This window comes from Rana temporaria, chromosome 7 (genome assembly GCF_905171775.1).
Source record: "Rana temporaria chromosome 7, aRanTem1.1, whole genome shotgun sequence".
Classification (NCBI taxonomy): domain Eukaryota; kingdom Metazoa; phylum Chordata; class Amphibia; order Anura; family Ranidae; genus Rana; species Rana temporaria.
Window position 1 is genome coordinate 204,777,534 of NC_053495.1, and position 18,734 is coordinate 204,796,267.

Consider the following 18,734-nt stretch of genomic DNA (forward strand, 5'->3'; position numbering starts at 1 on the left):
TTATTTTTTTTTTTCAGTGTAAAAAGTAATAAAATAAATAAGAAAACAAAAAAATTTTTTTTTAAAGCGCCCCGTCCCGACAAGCTCGCGCGCAGAAGCGAACGCATACGCGAGTAGCACCCGCATATGAAAACGGTGTTCAAATCACACAAGTGAGGTATCGCCGCGATCGTTAGAGCGAGAGCAATAATTCTAGCTCTAGGCCTACTCTGTAGCTCAAAAAATGCAACCTCTAGAATTTTTTTAAACATCGCCTATCGAGATTTTTAAGGGTAAAAGTTTGACGCCATGCCACGAGCGGGCGCAATTTTTAAGCGTGACATGTTGGGTATCATTTTACTCGGCGTAACATTATCTTTCACAATATATAAAAAAATTGGGCCAAATTTGTCCTATTTTTTTAATTAAAAAAAGTGATTTTTTTCCAAAAAAAGTGCGCTTGTAAGACCGCTGCGCAAATACGGTGTGAAGTATTGCAATGACCACTATTTTATTCTCTAGGGTGTTAGAAAAAAATATATATAATGTTTGGGGGTTTTAAGTAATTTTCTAGCAGAAAAAACTGTTTTAGTCTTGCAAACACCAAATCTGAAAAACACCTAAGGTCTGGAAGTGGTTAAAAGCAAAATGGAAGGATGAGGCAAGTGAAGGAGGACTGCACTAAAGTAAAGGAAGATATTTAGGAAAAATAAATTACCTTTACAACCCCTTTAAAAGCGAATACACATCTGGAGAGAGATACATTTTCATGGAATGAGAGCCCTGAAATTGTAACCATAACGGAGAAGTCGCCGATGGTCCTGCTCTACTCTTCTCTACAGGGAAAGAACTTTAGCACATATACATTATACTTATATATTTAATAGAACCAATGACAAATAGCTTTTTATATAAAAACAATGGTGGCTTGAGACTAGCATTGTCTCCAGAGGAGATCTATTACAGTCATGTATGTCCTTTGTCATCACTGAGAATAGTGACAATAGAGAAAATGTCCAAATCCCCAGAGAGGCGATATTCAGTCACGCGTTCCGGTTGGCGGAGGATAATGGCGACTATGTTCAAGCTGGTATTGTATGCCGGCGGTGATTCTTATCTCTTTTTATTCTTCATCTTCTGTCTCACAGTCTTACCCGGCCGTTTCTGAGGAGAGAGGAGGACATTAGTCTTTGGTATTACACAGAACACTCACCCGTCTCTGCTGCCCCTTCTACTCACATTGGCATTCTGCCCGCCCTTCTTCCCGGGCCTGCGAGGACCTTTCCCGTGTGCCACGTTCGATTTGAACCGCGAAACGTCATTGAAACTTTCCTTTGTATTCATTTTCGAGCCTTTCTTCCTTCCTCCAAAGCCAAACTTCTGGTCTTTGTACTTTCTCTTGGCACTAGGTCTTAAAAAGAATAGAAAAATACAAAAAATGTAAGGATGTAATATGTCCCTCTGTCTGGAAACAAAGACTTTGGGGGAAAAAAAAAATCCAACAAATGCCAAAACACCATCATATATAAGCACCAACACTCATAAATGGCTCTTCAAGGGGAAGAAAAAAAAAAACTGTCCTTATGACATTGCAAGCAGATTATCTGCTTCCCGGTAATTTGTTGCGCTGCCCTCAAATGTTACTAAACCCACAACAGTAAAATCAGTCTGTATATGCACTAAAGCATGCTTGTTATACTCACTGTGGAACATAAGGGGTTAATAATCCTATGCATTGTGTAAAAAGGCCGTTTGATCCTGTCTTCTGACCCCCCCCCCTTCTTCCACTGTCTCCAATCTCATGATTAGAACAGAGCCTTGGGGGCAGGCTGCACATGCTCAGTTTGGTGTGTATTGCTAGAGTTTATTTTTTTTCCCCTTGGAAAGGTGCATGTGATCAGCACAGGGCCAATCAGCACTGTCCAGACAGAGGGTTATGCGTCCTGCAGCCTCATAGGACAGTCAGAGGAGACTGAAAACTCCTCTTATAAGCTTTAACCAGACACTAATAAAAGCCATAAGACTGCTATATACTGCAGATGAGAAAAGGTAGCTAGTTACCAATTTAGCTCCTGGGTTAGCGACACTAACAACCTCACAGTTAGGGCCCTTTCACACGTACGGACCGTATTTCCGCATTTTCATCCATCTGTTGCGGATGAAAACGGGACATACATGGGACCCTATGTGATTACGGGTGTCAGCGGATTTCGCCTCCGCAAAATCGGACGGAAGAAAATCCTATTTTTCTTCCGTCTGCCGGATCGAATGAACACTGACATACTGTCCGTGTTTGTCCGATCCCCCATAGGGGAGAGCGGAGCAAAGACAGGGTGGTCCCTGCACAGTGTGCGGGAACCGCCCTGTCAGCTGCCAGCTCAGCGGGGATTTTACGGAGTATCCCCGCTGAGCTGTACGGACACACGGAGGCGGATCATTACTGATCTGCCCCGTGTGAAAGGGCCCTTAAAGTGTAACTAAAGGCAAGACTTTCTTCGGTTTTGGATAGAGTGGAGATGGATTAGAACGCCCAGCAGTTTTTATTGCTGTCTGTGCCCCTGTTGGGGAGATTCACCTTCTCTGTGTGTCCCGTTTACCATTATCATTGAAAGAGAAAGGGAAAAAAAAAATAAAAAATTTGGGTTGTCCCCAGCAAATAAAAGGGGAACTCTTCCAATGGGGGACACTAGTTCTGGAGACCTGGGGGTCCCCCAAGGAATTCCTTTAATTTGCAGGGCTTTCCTCTCACTTTGACTATGGGACAGGACATGAAGGGAAAACTTCCCTTAAGCTGGATACACACTATACCATTTTTTGGATCCCCCCCCTTCAGATTTACCAAACCCATATAATATGAGGTCAAACCTAAACACTTTCAACTTGTATGCAATCAGGCAGGCTGGTTTTGGTAAATCTAAAGGAAGTTGAACAACAAAAGTTGTTTAGTGTGTATCCAGCTTGACTCAAAATGAAAAGTTTTGCCTAATAGCAAGTGACAATGTCATGTGTGTATGTATATATGTAATAAAAAAAAAAGCTGCCATGCATATTTCCCACAATAGAAGAAATATTGTATTAGATTCGGTGGGTGTGTGGAGCCAGGAGCGCTGGCGTGGGATCCGAGAAGGAGGAGGATCAGACTGCTCTCCGCAAAACCATTGCACAGAGCAGGAGAGTCAGACATGTTTTTTGTTTAAAATAAGACTTTAAAATCGCTTTCACCCTCCCCTTGGGTATTTTAGCTGTAGTGACATCATCATAGCCGCAAACCAATACAATGCAGTGCGTTCGCTCTTACCCTTTTTTACCCTTTCCTTGTGCACCAGCGGCTTTCTTTTGAGGCTGATCTCCTTCTAGAAAATCCAGTTTATCAGACAGGCCTAAAGAAACAGACCATATATCATGTTATAATACCATTAAAGAAAAACAAAAAATTCAGTTAAAATAAACTTGGCCTAGCATTGCCTTCTTCCTAACAAACTTATCTAGATCCCCCAAAACAATGAATGGTTTGGTGTTTAAACCATCAGGCATTATTAAACTTTGGCACTGGCTGCAATACCATAGTAACTCCACACAGACTCTAAGTGGCCGTACTACACTACAGAGGATATAGGGGTATGGCACCATTCATGTCTGCTGCCAGTTACAAAGACTTTGGGCCAGATTCTCGTAGAATCCGCGGTGGCGTAGCGCAAGCCATTTACACCACAACTTACTGGAGCAAGTGCCGTATTCTCAAAGCACTTGCTCCGTAGTTTGCGGCGGCGTAGTGTAAATGGCCCGGCGTTAGGCCGCGTAATTCAAAGGGGGCGGCTTGTATTTAAATTAAGCGCGCCCCCGCGACGATCGCACTGCGCATGCGCCGGCCGTAAAAATAGCCCAGTGTGCATGCTCCAGCTCATGAAGGAAAACGTCATTGAGGCCGACGTGAGCGTCATTAACGTAAAGCCCTATTTGCGAACGGCTTCGTAAAACGACGGAAAAAGACGACGCTGTCCCGACGCCATACTTAACATGGCATACGACAGACCTTCGTAAACTTACCCCTCATATAGCAGGGGTAAGTTTACGCTTACGGAAACGACGACAAGGCGGCGCAAAAACGTTCGGAAATCGGCGTATCAGGCTCATTTGCATAGTCAAATGAGAAATCAACGTAAACGCCACCTAGCGGCCAGCGTAGAATTACATCTAAGATCCGACGGTGTAAGTGACTTACACCTGTCAGATCTACGCCGTATCTATGCGTAAATGATTCTAGGAATCAGACGCATAGATACCCGGGGCCAAAAACAGAGATACGATGGTGTATCTTGAGATACACCGTCGTATCTCTTCTGAGAATCTGGCCCTTCAGGTCTAATGTTTGTGTGCGACACCACCCGATACCCTCCATCCGCGGCTGGAGGATCTTCCAGTTCTGTTTTTGTCATATATCTCTGTTACACGGCAGGAGAGGCTCCAGTCTGCAGATGAGAGAGAGCTTGTGTGGGGCTAGGATGCCGATTGCGGCGGTAGCAGCAGGATCATCAATGATGCTCTGTGTCTCAGGTCACTACATCAGGGGTCTCCAAACTTTCTACAGAAAGGGCCAGTTTACTGTCCTTCAGAATTTAGGGGGGGCAGACTGTGGCCAGTGGGAGTAAACAATGTATCAGGGGGAAAAAAAAAATAGTTGGTGTAGTTGGAAGAAATAGTGCTCCGTCATTGGTGTCAGTTGAAGGAATAATTCTCCATCGTTGCCGGAAGGGGAAGCCACTCAGGTGTGGATGTCTTCAAGGTAATCACTCCTCACAGAACCACAGGTGCAGGCAATGCCCATACGAGGCAAAAACAAAAGAAAAAGGATTTCTTCTGGACAGCCGCACTCAGAATAAAAATTGCCTTTATTGTAAAATCCAAAATAGCACTACAAGTCACAGCACAGCACACCGGTGAAGCCAATGCGTTTTGACACTATACTAGTGTTTAATCATAGCTATGATTAAACACTAGTATAGTGTGAAAACGCGTCAGCTTCACCAGTGTGCTGTGACTTTTAGTGCCATTTTGGATTTTACAATAAAGGCAAATTTTATTCGGAGAGCGGCTGTCCAGAAGAAATCTTTTGTTAATGCTCCATCGTTGTTGTCAATGGAAGAAATAGTTCCCCACTGTTGGCATCAGACATTATGCCCCATTGTTGGTGGCAGGAATCATCATCCAGGATTGATATCCCCCCCCCCCCCCCCGTTCTTGGCGTCAATGGCAGGACCTATGCGCGCCCCCCCCGTTCTTGGCGTCAATGGCAGGACCTATGCGCCCCCCCGTTCTTGGCGTCAATGGCAGGACCTATGCGCCCCCCCGTTCTTGGCGTCAATGGCAGGACCTATGCGCCCCCCCGTTCTTGGCGTCAATGGCAGGACCTATTCGCGCCCCCCCCCCGTTCTTGGCGTCAATGGCAGGACCTACCTATGCGCCCCCCCCATTCTTGGCGTCAATGGCAGGACCTATGCGCCCCCCCCCCCCCCCGTTCTTGGCGTCAATGGCAGGACCTATGCGCCCCCCCCCCCCATTCTTGGCGTCAATGGCAGGACCTATTCGCCCCCCCCCCCCCCGTTCTTGGCGTCAATGGCAGGACCTATGCGCCCCCGTTCTTGCCGTCAATGGCAGGACCTATGTGCCCCCGTTCTTGCTGTCAATGACAGGACCTATGCCTCAAGGGCCAGAAAAGGGCATGCAAAAGGCTGCAGTTTGGAGACCACTGTCCTACACTATGGACAATTGACCACACCCCCCGTGACATCTACTCTATTCATTATATATGTACCATTGGCAATTAACTTTTCCTGGGTGACCAATAGAGAAAGTCTATGTAACCATATCTATAATATCCTTTCCTTGGGTAATACTGACCTTTCTGGTATTTTTTAATCTGGCTCATCATATTAGATTTCTCCTTCTGTCTCTTCTGTATAACTTCAACTTGTACCTGTAGATCAGAGAAAGATCGTCATTTGGATCCAACACTCAGGCAAAACTAATAAATAAAATAAACCCAAAACAAGGCCAGTATGTAACAAGCCACATGTCGCTCACTCACCTTTTTGCCGTATTTCCGCAGCGCTCGCAGCTGTTTGGCTTTTTCTGATTTCTCCATCGCCTGCTGCTTGGTTTGAAGTTTATGTCGAATCTATATAAAAACAACCGGAAACCATCAAATGTCAGACAAAGATCTATGTAATTCCCTGTAAGTGCAAAAGTCCAGCAGAGGACAAGCAGTGCTGTCAGCCAGTGTCCCAGTTCTACAATCAGAAATCTCATATCTCTTTGGCACAATCATTGTCTTTTTCAATATACAACATTGGAAAAGGCAAAGTAAAAGATTCTCCTAAAAAAGTTATCCTCTGATCCAACATTCTAATCAACCTCAGCCCTACAGCTGTTTTGAAAACTACAAGTCCCATAAGACATTGCAAGACCCTGACAATCACAGGCATGACTCCTAGAGGCAGAGGCATGATGGGATTTGTAGCGTCACCACAGCTGGAGTGCCGAGGTTGCCCACCCACGCCGTACACCCTCCAGTCCCTGCTGTACTTGGCCCCGGGGATGTTGAGATGTTAGTGCAGCGGATCCAGGGATGTGAAATACCCACTCTTCTCTGTGCAGCGCTTTCAGGATGGACTATAGCGATTTTTATTGGCCAGCACCTGCACAGAGAATTGCTCCGGTCCATCCAGCAGGGGAGGCTGTACAATGTTGGCGCAGCTTTAAAATTTTCTTCTCCAAAGAGAAACACTTTAAAACCTTACAGGCAACCTACCTTCTGCATGTGCTGGTCCGTCTTCGCCATCTCAGCAAAGTAATCATCTGGGCGCCTTGTGGAAACTTTCAACTTCTCCAGACGTGGCAGAGCGAAGAGCACAGCCGCCTGCGCTTGTCGGTAACTGGGGAAAGAATAAAGAAATTGAAAAGAGCGTCACCTGCTGGAATTTAACAGCATGTGCTCCAACACAGAACTTCACAAAACTAGATCAACAAGCGACGATTGCTGCTGTGGAGAAAAATCATTAGCAGCTCCCAAGCAAAGGCTTTTTCAATAAAGCAAAATAAATATTAACCACCAGCCCCCCTCCGGAAGATTTACCCCCTTTTCATGACCAGGCCATTTTTTACTATACGGCACTGCGTTATTTTAACTGACAATTGCGCAGGTGTGTGACACTGTACGTAAAAAAAAAAAAAAAAAAAAACTCAATAAGTGTATATTGATTGGAGATATATATTGGAGTAACGACCTCTGCCAATTCGAGCAGGCTACATTTATGTAGCCTGCTCGGATTGGCAGAGGTTGTTATCCAATCCGAGCAGGCTTAGCATGCTCCGTCATCAACACAGTGCATCGGGATTGGCTGAGCGCGCATATACAGAATACATGCAGCCGTACAGAGCACCCGGCAGCTGATATCGATCGAGCATAGGGATTGGCTGAGCGCGGCGCGCATATACAAACTACATACAGCTGTACAGAGCACCCGGCGGGCTGCGGCTTCTTCATTACTTCCACACAAGGGGGTCGTCTAATACGGTGAGTAGACTACAAAACCACCGTTTTTAGCAGCATGTTAGGGGGTCGTCTTATATGCCGAGTCGTCTTAAACACCGGCAAATACGGTACACACACACACACACACACATCAGTTGTCTTATACGTCAGATGTAGAGTCAGAATGCGGGCGTCCATTATTCAAAAGCAGAACACTCAGTTTCCCAGCAGAGCCTCTCTTAAGTGTTCCACCTATCACTGAGGTCCTCATCCTCGGGCGAGTGGACCTCAGTGATAGGTGGAACACTGAACAGAGGCTCTGCTGGTAAACTGAGTGTTCCGCCTATCACAGAACAGGACGAGGAGGCTGCGTGGCTTTTGAACAATGAACGCCCGCAGTCTGACTGACTCTGCATACAGCGATAAGATCTTTGGATCTTGAGTTTGGCACAGCGAGGTAGGCAATGGGCACAGTGAGGTGTGTCGTAAGGGGGTCGTCTTATACGGCGAGTATATGCCAAAACCAACCTTTTTGTTGGAAAATTAGGGGGTCTTATACGCCGGCAAATACGGTACTAAACGTGCACAGGAACTCTTTATATGTACTTTATATACCAGCCGCACCGAGCTGCATAAGACACATTTTATCTTTAGAAGTTCAGCAGTAAATCACTCACAAGCACATTTCCCTCTGGAAATCATCCTCCGCATTGACTTCGGAGCTCTGAGCCGCCTCCACCGGTTTCTTCTCCTTCTTGTCAGGTACCGGAGCCGTTGTCACATCCAGACGCTCCAACCAATCCAGATCTTTCCTGAGATCCTGAAGGCATTGTCTTAGTCCATCCTGAGGAGGAAGACGGATGGCATGTTAAAAAGTTATGAAAGGAAGAGAGAGTGAGATTACTGTATTTTTCGCCGTATAAGACGCTCCGGCATACAAGACGCACCAAATTTTAAAGGAGGAAAATCTAGAAAAAAGATTCTGAACCAAATACTGTAGTAAAATATTTGCCCCCCACTGGTCATCACCATCGTAACATTAGCCCAGTAACATTAGCCCAGTAACATTAGCCCAGTAACATTAGCCCAGTAACATTAGCCCAGTAACATTAGCCCAGTAACATTAGCCCAGTAACATTACATTGCCCTGCCCCCTAATAGCCAGTCCAACACACCTCACTGTTCCTCCGATGCGCGCTCTGTTAGGATCCGCGCACAGAGGGGTGATGACGTCAGTGCGCACCGCCGCCGGGTGTGCCAAGATGGAGGACGGTTTCCGGAGCTAGGCCAAAGCCGCGGTCTTTCCTAAGGCCGAGGCGGCGTTCTGTTTCCATTCGGATCGCCGATCGGACAGGTAAACTTGTCTATTCGCCGTATAAGACGCACCAACTTTTCCCCCCCAGTTCTGGGGAAGAAAAAGTGCGTCTTATACGGCAAAAAATACGGTACCTTCCCTTTTTAATGGAAACCTCTTGGGCCCCCCACCCTGTTTAGATTTGCAGTTGGGGGGGGGGGTCTGGTGAAACCCCATAGTTAAAGGGGTGTTCCAGTCATTTTTAATGTTTATTAAAAGTCAGCAGCTACAAAAAAAAAGTGCTGGCTTTTAATAAACATACACTCACCTGCTCCACGTTCCAGCGACGCGCCAGCCGAGGCTCCGCTCCCCCACCCCTCTCCGGCCGGCATCTTTATTCTAAGTATGGGCACCCGGCCGCGCCAGCTTTCGGCTTCACGGCCGGGCACCCACTGCGCATGCGCGAGCGGCGCTGCGCCATCTGATTGGACAGGCGAGCGCCTGGGACCTGTCACGTGTCCCAGGCGATCGCCTACAGGGAGGGGCTGCCAAAAGGCGATTAGACTATTCGCCTTAGCAGCCCCTCGGCGGAAGGACGACAGGAAGTCCCACTCCTCCTGAAGCCCCCACTCCCCCCCCAAAAAAAATTACATGCCAAATGTGGCATGTAAGGGGGCGAGGAGTGGATTAAGCGCAAGTTCCACTTTTGGGTGGAACTCCGCTTTAACCACTTGACCACCGGGCACGTAAACCCACTTAATAACCAGACCAATTTTCAGCTTTCGGTGCTCTCACAATTTGAATGACAATTACTCAGTCATACAACATTGTACCCAAATGAAATTTTCGTCCTTTTTTTCCACACAGAGTTTTTTTTTGGTGGTATTTAATCACCATTGGGTTTTTTATTTTTTGCGCTATAAAGAGAAAAAAGACTGAAAATTCTGTAAAAAAAAAAAAATGTTTTCTTTGTTTCTGTTATAAAATTATGCAAATTTTTTATTTTTTCTTCATTCTTTTGCATAATGTGAAAGATGAAGTTACGGCGAGTAAATAGATACCCAACATGTCACCCTTCAAAATTGCACATGCTCGTGGAATGGCGCCAAACTTCGCTACTTAAAAATCCCCATAGGCGATGTTGCCGGGTAGTGTGGGGTATTGCAGAGTAGTGTGGGGTATTGCAGAGTATTGTGGGGTATTGCAGAGTATTGTGGGGTATTGCAGAGTAGTGCACAAGGTATTGTGTATTACACAGTATGGGCAGGGATGGCTGAGCAGGGATGGATGGCTGGATCTGTGACTGCATTTGTCACAGATCCAGCCCACAGCACTTGTGCTGCATCCGCTCTCTCCCCTCTCCTCTCACACTGTACCGTTCGGTACAGAGAGGGGAGGGAGGAACTGGCGTCATCACATGACGCCGGTTTGTTTACAAGTGATCGCTCCGTCATTGGATGGAGCGATCACGTGGTAAACAGCCGCCATCAGCGGCGATATACTGTGATGGTCCGGAGGACCCGGCGGTCACAGACATTCCCGTGTGCGTGCCCCCATGGACGTCCTCCCAAAGTTAAGGAACTGCCTTGTAGACGTCTTTCGTCTATAGGGCTGTGATTTAGCGGTTAAGGTGTATTTTTATCACTCCTGCTCCAACCACATCCCTTTAGCTGCAGCAGCCAGGGGTGTACACATATCACAGCGGTAGTCAACACACCCCGTCATGGTTGGTGGGTAGGTTGCAAAGCTAAAAAAAAAAAAAAATAAAAAAAAAAAATATTGCAAGATTACACAACATCCGGAGTCACATAAAAGGCGTCTTGCAAATAAAAAAAAAAAAAACCTTTCGGCTTTACTACAAGCTCCTCGGTGTGCTGGTGAAATTTATTTTCCACGTTCCTAGCAAGAAAAGAAAATACACAGAAGAGAAGCGCTGCGATTCAGTCCTCACCACATCATTGGACGCTTTCGGTTTTCCTTCCAGAACCACATTTAATCCCGGCTTGAGTTTTCCCTGAGCAAAGGCTTCTTGTAGCTGCAACACAAGGAATTTGTAGGACAAAACTTAGAATGGAAATGCAAAACAAAACGCAACATATCATCCTTATAAGCAGCAAGTTAGGTGGAATGTTACCCCTGATATCATTTCAAGGCTTCCAGGAATGATCAATCCCTAAAAACTCATCTATTCAGGGAATCCTACACCCCCCCCCCCCCCCCTCCTGTGACTGAACTTTTACAGAGGCCAGAAATGATGTCATGACTTCACTTCTGGCAGCGGCAGATATAAAAACTGCTGTTTTTTTAGCTGGAAAAACCTGAGATCGCTTTTTTTTTTATCTCAGGCTTTCCAGCATAGAGGTGAGATGTGGGGACTTCTAGACCCCAGATCTTTCCATAAAGAGGACCAGTCATGCCCTATTCTTATTACAAGGGATGTTTACATTCCTTGTAATAGAAGTGATCAAAAAGAAGTGTCACCACCCTCAGTACAGAGTCAGACCTCCTCTCCCTCCAGTATAAACACCCCCCCCCCCGTAGTACAGACACCAGAGCGGTGTGTGTCCCACGAGCGTGGGCCCCTCCTCCTCTGTGGGTGTAAACAGAGAGGAGGGCCACCGTGCTGGGTGTACCAAGATGTAGTGTACATATGCGGTTACGTTTCCCCTTTTTTGCACCAGTGCCACCTGCCAGTGCCAATTAGTGCCACTTGCCATCCAGTGCCATCTGCCAATGCCACCTGCCAGTACCAATGCCAACATAAGGTGCCAATTAGTGCCACCTTCAATCCAGTGCCTTCTGCCAATGCCACCATCCAGTGCCACCTTCCATCCAGTGCCACCTGCCAGTGCCATCCAAAGCCATCAGTGCCACCTGCCAATGCCAACCAATGCCATCTGCCAGTGCTAACTATTGCCATCCAGTATCAATTAGTGCCACTTGCCAGTGTTACCTGTTAGTGCCACCTGCCAATTGGTGCCATCTGCCAATCAGTGCCACCTGCCAGTGTCAATTAGTGCCACCTGCCAATCAGTGCCTTCTGCTAGTGCCATCTTCCAGTGCCAATTAGTGGCATCCAGTGCCACAAAAAAAAAAATAATCGGCCTAAAATATCGGTATCATATATCAGCCGCCCCGATTTCTAAATATCGTCATCGGCCAGAGAAAAACCCATATCGGTTAGCCTCTAACTAGACCTTCTTTGAAAACTCTTAAAGCAGAGCTCCGCCGATTTTTTTTAATTTATTTTTTTAAATAAGGACACTTACCTGTCCCGGGTGCCCACGATGTCGGCACCCAAAGCTGATCTACCGCCGCCATCTTCAATAAGAGAATCGGGAAGTGAAGCCTTGCAGCTTCACTTCCTGGTTCCCTACTGCGCGAGTCACGCAATCTAAATGGTCCCTGCTGACTTCTGGGATCTGTGTGTTTACCAGAAGACAGCGGGGGGTGCTAGACGTGGCGTAGATACCCGCAGATTATGCGGCCATCTATGCCCGGAAGTGGGTACAAATACATGCCTTAGACAGGCATCTCTGCTCCCCCTCTCCCTGAAAGGTGCCAAATGTGACACCGGAGGTGGGGGGGGGGGGGGGGGGGAATCCGGACAGCGGGAGGTTCCATGCTTGTGTGGACCTCCACTTCAAAGCGTCAGCTATGGAGATTTTTAAAGCGTTTGTAAATCCCCCCAAAAAAAACAGAGGCCCTGTTCCCCTAAAGCATGTGCACAGTGCTTGTCCTGTGTCATTTGGCCCCCTTGTAACACCTGTCTGATCCGGACAGTTTCTCCCCTCCTCTCTGCGCTGACTCCCATGTATAAGGGGCGCAGAGACCCCCGACACCGGAGTCATCAGTACGTGTCTCCGGACGTCTATACAAAACTGTAGAGTAGAGACGTATCAGAACACCCATCAGGTCTTTCTTGCTGTCGGTGTCCCCGTTGGGAAGATTCACACTCTATTCATATTCTAAAGAAAAGCCAAACATGGGTTGTCCCCAGAACAGGAATAGAGGGGAAATATTCCCATAGGGGACACTAGTTCTGCTGACCCCCCCCCCCACGGATTTATTCACTTCCTGTTTTGTCTATGGGACAGGAAGTGAGGGGAAATCTGTCGGGGAGGACTTATGGAGGGACGGAGAGAAGAGCATGGGGGGGGGGGATTGACGGGAGAGAAGAGCACGGGGGGGGGGGGGATTGACGGGAGAGAAGAGCACGGGGGGGGGGGGGGGATTGACGGGAGAGAAGAGCACGGGGGGGGGGGGGGGATTGACGGGAGAGAAGAGCACGGGGGGGGGGATTGACGGGAGAGAAGAGCACGGGGGGGGGGGGATTGACGGGAGAGAAGAGCACGGGGGGGGGGGGGATTGACGGGAGAGAAGAGCACGGGGGGGGGGGGGGGGGGGGGGGGGGGGGGGGGAGAGGGGGGGGGGGGGGGGGGGGGGGGGGGGGGGGGGGGGGGGGGGGGGGGATTGACGGGAGAGGAAGAGCACGGGGGGGGGGATTGACGGGAGAGAAGAGCACGGGGGGGGGGGGGGATTGACGGAGAGAGAAGAGCACGGGGGGGGGGGATTGACGGGAGGAGAAGAGCACGGGGGGGGGGGGGTTTGACGGGAGAGAAGAGCACGGGGGGGGGGGGGGATTGACGGGAGAGAAGAGCACGGGGGGGGGGGGATTGACGGGAGAGAAGAGCACGGGGGGGGGATTGAGGGAGAGAAGAGCACGGGGGGGGGGGGGGATTGAGGGAGAGAAGAGACGGGGGGGGGGGGGGGGGATTGACGGGAGAGAAGAGCACGGGGGGGGGATTGACGGGAGAGAAGAGCACGGGGGGGGGGGGATTGAACGGGAGAGAAGAGCCCGGGGGGGGGGGGGATGACGGGAGAGAAGAGCACGGGGGGGGGGGGTGACGGGAGAGAAGAGCACGGGGGGGGGGGGGGGAATTGACGGGAGAGAAGAGCACGGGGGGGGGGGAATTGACGGAGAGAAGAGCACGGGGGGGGGGGGATTGACGGGAGAGAAGAGCACGGGGGGGGGGGGATTGACGGGAGAGAAGAGCACGGGGGGGGGATTGACGGGAAGAGAAGAGCCCGGGGGGGGGGATTGACGGGAGAGAAGAGCACGGGGGGGGGGGGGGGATTGACTGGAGAGAGAAGAGCACGGGGGGGGATTGACGGGAGAGAAGAGCACGGGGGGGGGATTGACGGGAGAGAAGAGCACGGGGGGGATTGACGGGAGAGAAGAGCACGGGGGGGGGATTGACGGGAGAGAAGAGCACGGGGGGGGGATTGCGGGAGAGAAGAGCACGGGGGGGGGGGGATTGACGGGAGAGAAGAGCACGGGGGGGGGGGGGGGATTGACGGGAGAGAAGAGCACGGGGGGGGGGGGATTGAGGGGAGAGAAGAGCACGGGGGGGGATTGACGGGAGAGAAGAGCACGGGGGGGGGGGGATTGACGGGAGAGAAGAGCACGGGGGGGGGGGGGGGGATTGACGGGAGAGAAGAGCACGGGGGGGGGATTGACGGGAGAGAAGAGCACGGGGGGGGGGGGGATTGACGGGAGAGAAGAGCACGGGGGGGGGGATTGACGGGAGAGAAGAGCACGGGGGGGGGATTGATGGGAGAGAAGAGCACGGGGGGGGGGGGGATTGACGGGAGAGAAGAGCACGGGGGGGGGGAGATTGACGGGAGAGAAGAGCACGGGGGGGGGGGATTGACGGGAGAGAAGAGCACGGGGGGGGGGGGATTGACGGGAGAGAAGAGCACGGGGGGGGGGATTGACGGGAGAGAAGAGCACGGGGGGGATTGACGGGAGAGAAGAGCACGGGGGGGGGGGATTGACGGGAGAGAAGAGCACGGGGGGGATTGACGGGAGAGGAGAGCACGGGGGGGGATTGACGGGAGAGGAGAGCACGGGGGGGGGGGAGATTGACGGGAGAGGAGAGCACGGGGGGGGGGGAGATTGACGGGAGAGGAGAGCACGGGGGGGGGAGAGATTGACGGGAGAGGAGAGCACGGGGGGGGATTGACGGGAGAGGAGAGCACGGGGGGGGATTGACGGGAGAGGAGAGCACGGGGGGGGGAGAGATTGACGGGAGAGGAGAGCACGGGGGGGGGGGAGATTGACGGGAGAGGAGAGCACGGGGGGGGGGGGGAGATTGACGGGAGAGGAGAGCACGGGGGGGGGGGGAGATTGACGGGAGAGGAGAGCGCGGGGGAGGGACGGAGAGAAGGACACATAGATGGAGAGTCTCATCACCTCTTTATCGGTCAGCTCAGACGGATCGATATCAGAATCCTCCGACAAACTCTCATCCTCATCGCGATCCAACATGATGTCTTCTGATCCTGAGAGGAAATATAAAGATACAAAGTCACCAAAACTACACAATGCGGAAATCTCTTCTATACTGATCGGGGGGGCTGCGAGCTCCTCAACCAACCCGCTTCTACAGAGAGGGGGGGTGCAGAATGTTAGTAAATGGGGGGATGTGCTCGTAGATCCGGGAAGACGGTGCCCCGGTGTACGGTGTGAATAGGGAGCTCGGAATCCTCCCCACATCAGACATACAATTCCCCACTCACCGCACACACTCCTCTCCTCACGTGTAGTACACCGGAAGTCTCAGAACCCTCATTTCCGCCTACGTCACCGGACATTACGTGGGAGCCCGTTGTCATGGCGATCCTCCCTCTACCAATTGTTTTCCTCCCAGCATGCTCCGCGGTGTCAGCGTCTCGTCTCCATGGTAACCGGAGAACGGGACAGAAGAGCCGCACCGAGTCCGTGTGAGTGTCTGATATCCACCGAATCCACCCACCTACCTCTACTTATCACCTACCTACCTCTACTTACCTACCTGTATATGTCATCCACATACCTCTACTTACTCCTACTTACCTGTGTGTATAATACCGACCTGTATATGTAACACCTACCCACTTCTATCAACCTCTGCCTACCCCCCCTACCTGTATATAACATATAATCTACCAGTACATACTTCCCACCTGTGTATAATACTTACCTGTATATAACCTCCACCTACCTGTATATAACCTCCACCTACCTGTATATAACCTCCACCTACCTGTATATAATCTCCACCTACCTGTATATAATCTCCACCTACCTGTATATAACCTCCACCTACCTGTATATAATCTCCACCTACCTGTCTATACCCTCCACCTACCTGTCTATACCCTCCACCTACCTGTATATAACCTCCACCTACCTGTATATAACCTCCACCTACCTGTATATAATCTCCACCTACCTGTCTATACCCTCCACCTACCTGTCTATACCCTCCACCTACCTGTATATAACCTCCACCTACCTGTATATAACCTTCACCTACCTGTATATAATCTCCACCTACCTGTATATAATCTTCACCTACCTGTATATAATCTCCACCTACCTGTATATAATCTTCACCTACCTGTATATAATCTCCACCTACCTGTATATACCCTCCACCTACCTGTATATACCCTCCACCTACATTACCTATATATAATCTCCACCTACCTGTATATACCCTCCGCCTACCTGTATATACCCTCCACCTACCTGTATATAATCTCCACCTACCTGTATATACCCTCCACCTACCTGTATATAACCCCCACCTACCTGTATATAACCTCCACCTACCTGTATATACCCTCCACCTACCTGTATATACCCTCCACCTACCTGTATATAACCCCCACCTACCTGTATATACCCTCCACCTACCTGTATATAATCTCCACATACCTGTATATACCCTCCACCTACCTGTGTATAACCCCCACCTACCTGTTTATAACCTCCACCTACCTATATATAACCCCCACCTACCTGTATATACCCTCCACTACCTGTATATAATCTCCACCTACCTGTATATAACCCCCACCTACCTGTATATAACCTCCACCTACCTGTATATACCCTCCACCTACCTGTATATAACCCCCACCTACCTGTATATACCCCCCACCTACCTGTATATAACCTCCACCTACCTGTATATAACCTCCACCTACCTGTATATACCCCCCACCTACCTGTATATACCCTCCACCTACCTGTATATACCATCCACCTACCTGTATATGACCTCCACCTACTACCCTCTGCCTACCTGTATATAACCTCCACCTACATTACCTATATATAATCTCCAGGTAAGGGATATATCTAGCTGTGTCCCCATCTCAGAGATTTCCTCTTTCACCTGGACAGGAAGTGGGGGGGGGGGAGTCTCTCCAATCACAGGGTGGGGGGTGGAGACGTTTCCTGTTGATAGAAGTGTGATGTTGTCTCATTCACAGATCCAGTGATTGGTCGGTTGGTGCGCCATGTCGGCGATCGTTGCTCAGTCACACTATACCTTCGGCCTGCGCTCTCACGTCATCAATAACATCTGTTACTTCGATGAGCAGACCATCATCTTCCCCTCCGGGAACAATTGTATCAAATACAATGTGGACCAGAAATGGCAGAAGTTCATTCCGGGTAAGATCCCAGAGAGATCCATCCACCAATAGGAGACTGATCTTTCCTCTTTATTAATGAGCGTGCCAAGCTGTCCAGATCGGGAGAGTTACCACCCAACACGTTTCAGGGGTCATCCCTCTTCATCAGGGCCTAGATGTATTCTCTATGAAGCTGCAGTCAGATGAACACTCAGAGAAATTGTCTGACAGCCGAACAACTTCATTCAATATTAATAGTAATCTAGTCACTAGAAAATTATACTATGCTATTTCATAATGGAGAAAATCCACATGTCATTGTCACGGCGGTAAGGATGTGGATCTGTCTTCCACAATTGGTGGTGTCAGCCGGAAGTATTGACATTTTTAAAAGAATCTTGGATGTGCATCTTAAAGAACACAACATACAGGGATATGGGGAATAATTATAGACACTGATACACCTACGCAGGTTGAACTGTTGTCTTTATTCAACCTTACCCACTATGTAACTATCTGCATGTGTATGTGTGCATAATATATACACACACTCTTTTAAATAAATGTAAAAAACATTTTAAAATGTATTAAAACATAGACAGTGTCAGAGCAGTGGACGGTGTCAGTAGAGCAGTGGATGGTGTCAGTAGGGCAGTGGATGGTGTCAGTAGGGCAGTGGGTGGTGTCAGTAGGGCAGTGGACGGTGTCAGTAGGGCAGAGGACGGTATCAGTAGGGCAGTGGATGGTGTCAGTAGGGCAGTGGGTGGTGTCAGTAGGGCAGTGGACGGTGTCAGTAGGGCAGTGGATGGTGTCAGTAGGGCAGTGGGTGGTGTCAGTAGGGCAGTGGACGGTGTCAGTAGGGCAGAGGACGGTATCAGTAGGGCAGTGGATGGTGTCAGTAGGGCAGTAGACGGTGTCAGTAGAGCAGTGGACGGTGTCAGTAGGGCAGTGGATAGTGTCAGTAGAGCAGTGGACGGTGTCAGTAGAGCAGTGGACGGTGTCAGTAGGGCAGTAGACGGTGTCAGTAGAGCAGTGGACGGTGTCAGTAGAGCAGTGGACGGTGTCAGTAGTGCAGTGGACGGTGTCAGTAGAGCAGTGGACGGTGTCAGTAGAGCAGAGGACGGTGTCAGTAGGGCAGAGGACGGTGTCAGTAGAGCAGTGGACGGTGTCAGTAGGGCAGTGGACGGTGTCAGTAGAGCAGAGGACGGTATCAGTAGGGCAGTGGATGGTGTCAGTAGGGCAGTAGACGGTGTCAGTAGAGCAGTGGACGGTGTCAGTAGGGCAGTGGATGGTGTCAGTAGGGCAGTGGACGGTGTCAGTAGGGCAGTGGACAGTGTCAGAGCAGTGGACGGTGTCAGTAGAGCAGTGGACGGTGTCAGTAGGGCAGAGGACGGTGTCAGTAGAGCAGTGGACGGTGTCAGTAGGGCAGTGGACGGTGTCAGTAGAGCAGAGGACGGTATC

General features: G+C 49.7%; 2 protein-coding genes across 2 annotated transcripts in view; one reads left to right on the forward strand and one right to left on the reverse strand.

Moving 5' to 3' along the window:
* Positions 1-841: 841 nt before the first annotated feature.
* EBNA1BP2 (EBNA1 binding protein 2) lies at positions 842-15,480 on the reverse strand. The gene is made up of 10 exons (XM_040360873.1): positions 15,387-15,480; positions 15,061-15,149; positions 10,756-10,839; positions 8,188-8,354; positions 6,788-6,911; positions 6,065-6,154; positions 5,878-5,953; positions 3,278-3,359; positions 1,219-1,390; positions 842-1,143 (listed from the first exon to the last, which is right to left on the reverse strand). Exons 2-10 carry the CDS (start codon positions 15,133-15,135, stop codon positions 1,093-1,095), a joined length of 921 nt encoding a protein of 306 aa, XP_040216807.1. The 5' UTR covers positions 15,136-15,149; positions 15,387-15,480; the 3' UTR covers positions 842-1,092.
* Positions 15,481-15,483: 3 nt separating this feature from the next.
* CFAP57 (cilia and flagella associated protein 57) overlaps positions 15,484-18,734 on the forward strand; it is a 90,605-nt gene continuing 87,354 nt past the window's right edge. Inside the window, exons 1-2 of the mRNA XM_040360866.1 lie at positions 15,484-15,590; positions 17,130-17,313. Coding sequence (XP_040216800.1) covers positions 17,157-17,313 — 157 coding nt within the window. The 5' untranslated portion in view covers positions 15,484-15,590; positions 17,130-17,156. The remainder of the gene's footprint in view (positions 15,591-17,129; positions 17,314-18,734) is intronic.

Coding starts and splice junctions, on each gene's coding strand:
- EBNA1BP2 (XM_040360873.1), bottom strand. CDS start 15,135: ATGTTGGATCGCGATGAGGATGAGAGTTTGTCGGAGGATTCTGATATC. Junction 10,840..15,060: donor CTGAGCTGACCGATAAAGAG/GTGATGAGACTC, acceptor CTTGTGTTGCAG/CTACAAGAAGCCTTTGCTCA. Junction 1,144..1,218: donor AGGGCGGGCAGAATGCCAAT/GTGAGTAGAAGG, acceptor CTCTCTCCTCAG/AAACGGCCGGGTAAGACTGT.